Here is a 3,239-nt window from a genome sequence, read left to right as displayed (position 1 = left end):
GCAGAACCTGTTTATAGACCAAGGGACAGTCACTCAAATAGAACAAGGGGACACTATATGTCTTAAAATATAATCCTGGTTGTATCCTTTCATCATCCTTATCTAGTCTCTGCGCTGAACAAATAATGCAAGAAGCTGAACTGTATGAAGAAGACCACAGCACCAAGTTTGGAGGAAAAATCATTTACAACCTGTAATATGTAGATGACACAATTTTGCTTGCTAAGAGTGAAGAAGGTTTGAAGCACTTACTGATGAAGAAGGATTATAATTCACCATAAAGAAAACAAAAATTCTTACAATTGGACCAATAAGCAACATCATAATAAACGGAGAAAAGTTTGAAATTGTCAAGGATTTCATTTTAATTGGACCCATAATCAATGTCTATGGAACCAGTAGTCAAGATACCAAATGACACAATTCATTGGGCAAATCTGCTAAAATGGACTACTTTAAAATGTTAAAAAACAGATGTCACTTTGAAGACTAAGATCCTGCTGATCCACACACCATGGTATTTTCAACTGACTTATATGCTTGTGAAAGCTGGACAATGAAGAAAGCATTCCTTTGGATTATGATGTTGACAGAGAATGTTAAGTATTCCATAGACTATTAGAAGAATTAACAATTCTGTCTGGGGAAAATTACTTCCAGAATGTTCCTTAAAAGGAGGGTGGTCAAATTTTACCTCACATTCTTAAGACAGATTATCAGAAGTCCCTGAAGAAGGACATCATGCTTGATAAAGCAGAGGATCAGCAAAAACAAGGAAGACTCTCAACTAGATGGATTGATACTGTGGCTGCAACAATGAACTCAAACATAGCAATGATTCTGAGGATGGCACAGGACAATGTATTGTTTTATTCTGTTGTACTTATGGTTGCTATGTTTTGGAACATACTCAGTGGTCCCTAACAACAGCATATATATTCATATACATTTTATTATTTTCTGAAATATTTGCCCTAAAAAATATTTGAATGGCTACAGAAAATAAATAAATAAATAAATAAATATATGGTCTTCAATTTTATGCTGCAATGTGAATGAAGCAATAATTTCTACTGATTTAGAAGCCTTCCTATCTTTAGCCATTATAGTGTAAGTTTTGGATATTAGAGGATGGAGTCTAAAACCTCATTAACTTCAATAATTCCCACCAAGAATAATTGGCTTTAACTTTGAAAACATGGAAATGAATTATGTACAAAATTGTCAGTGACATGAAGAGGTATAGTCTAGTTTGCTATCCAACCTTGAATAAATCAAAAGAAATTACTTAAAGTTATATAAAAATTATTTTCTTATACCTTTTTCCCTCTATGTTTTAACTTTCATGTTTCTTGTTTTCCTCCTCTTATGAGCAAACATCAAGGTCCATATTCTTTCAAAATATGCTATATTTACTGAGAATTTTATTCACATAAAGTCTACACATGCAAAGTAAGGACTTCTGGAAAATACCAGTTTAAAGAAAGAAAACGACTAAAGCCCCAAAGAAACTGGTTCAAGCCACACTTTCTTAGTTTTTCAAAGTTATTGCCAGAAGCATAGTAACATTTGCCTCATTTTTCTTGTTGTTCGTTTCCATTGATTTACCCCAAATTATGGGGACCCTATGCACAAAAGAATAAAATACTACCCTGCCCTGCCTCACCCCAACAGTCAGTTGTAGATAGGACTATTTTGATCAATAGGGTTTTCAGTGGCTTATATTGGGAAGTAGAACACCAGGTCATTGTTCATACTTTGTCTTAGTTTGACAAAGTTTTCTTCTAAAACCTATTTAGCATCAAAGCAACACACAATCCTCCACTGACAGTAGGATCATGGAGGCACATGGGGTGCAGTGTCCAGGAATTAAATTCACTACTCCTACACGGAAGTTGCAAATACTGCCAATGAATCATCACTGCCACCAAAACCAAATGTTAGTTATGTAATAAAAAATAATTAATGATAGCATAACAGCATATTTGGATGCCTTAATGAATGAATTTATTAGCTTCTATACATTTTTTGTCCATTGTGAATAAAACACATTGACAATAATTTTATGAATCACCCATGAATTCATTAACATATTAATACATAAATTTAATATCATTAATATGAATTCCATTAATTTATCTGCTACCTTCTTCAATTAATGAAGTAATTCAATTAATTACTATAATGAATTGATTCATAAATTTAGCAAAGGTAAGGCAGTTTTTTGATCATGTTTTGTGGCTTGAGAAAAAGTGAAGAGAGGATGATCAGAGAGTATGAGGAAAGTTGTTAATGAAAATAATGAAGATGATAGAAGATCTAATTATAGAATGAGATATGTTGCACAAAAGATCTGGAAATTTCCATTGATTTGCCCCAAATTGTGGGGACCTCATGTACAAAAGAAAATACTACCCAGCCCTTCCTCACCCTCACAATTAGTTGAGAATAAGACTATTGTGATCCATAGAGTTTCCACGGAATGATTTTTGAAAGCAGATCATCAGGGCTTTCTTTCTACTTTGTCTTACTGTGGTCACTCCTCTGAAACCAATTCAGTATCATGTGACTCCACTGACAGATGGATGATAGTTTCACATGGGCCACAGTGTCTGTGAATCAAACTCACACGTCCTGCATGCGAGGTAAGAATTCTATCACTGAACCACCACTGCCTTAAAAAAAAAAAAGAGAAATGATACCGAATAATAAAAATGACAAAAAAAATAAAAAATAAAAACTAATGATAACAGAATATTTGAATGCCAAAATGAATGAGTTTATTTTACAGTATCCATTTTTTTGTCTATTGTAAATAAAATGCATTGACAATAATTCTATTTATTATCCATTAATTCATTAACATGAATACATTGATTCAATATCATTAATATGAATTGTATTAATTTATCTCCTACCTCATTCAATTAAGGAAGTAATTCCATTGATTAATCCAATGGATTAATTCATTAAATTTAGCATAGGTAGAGGCAATTTTTTGATCAGTATGTGGTAACTAGAGAAAAAGTGAAGAGCAGATGATCAGAGACTATGAGGCAAGTTGTTGATGAAAATAATGAAGATTTAGAAGATCTAATTAAAGAATGGAACATATTGTACAAAAGATCTGGACACTTAACAAGTTGACCTATAACAAGGAGACTGGCAGCTCCTAGAAGGAAAGTAGGTTGAGTGGCAGAATCCAGAGCCATACCCCAAGGAAGGAAAGCCACAGATGC

General features: G+C 33.1%; 1 protein-coding gene across 1 annotated transcript in view; it reads right to left on the bottom strand.

Moving 5' to 3' along the window:
* Positions 1-3,135: 3,135 nt before the first annotated feature.
* The window catches only part of LOC103199283 (keratin-associated protein 13-1-like), a 68,533-nt gene continuing 68,429 nt past the window's right edge, over positions 3,136-3,239 (bottom strand). Inside the window, exon 2 of the mRNA XM_007943533.2 lies at positions 3,136-3,239. Within this exon, the coding sequence (XP_007941724.2) occupies positions 3,136-3,239 (104 nt within the window).

The sequence above is a fragment of the Orycteropus afer genome, unplaced genomic scaffold (assembly GCF_000298275.1).
Source record: "Orycteropus afer afer isolate SDZICR_OR568_19922 unplaced genomic scaffold, OryAfe1.0 scaffold00108, whole genome shotgun sequence".
NCBI classification, from domain to species: Eukaryota; Metazoa; Chordata; class Mammalia; order Tubulidentata; family Orycteropodidae; genus Orycteropus; species Orycteropus afer.
This window is presented reverse-complemented; position numbering and strand designations above follow the sequence as displayed.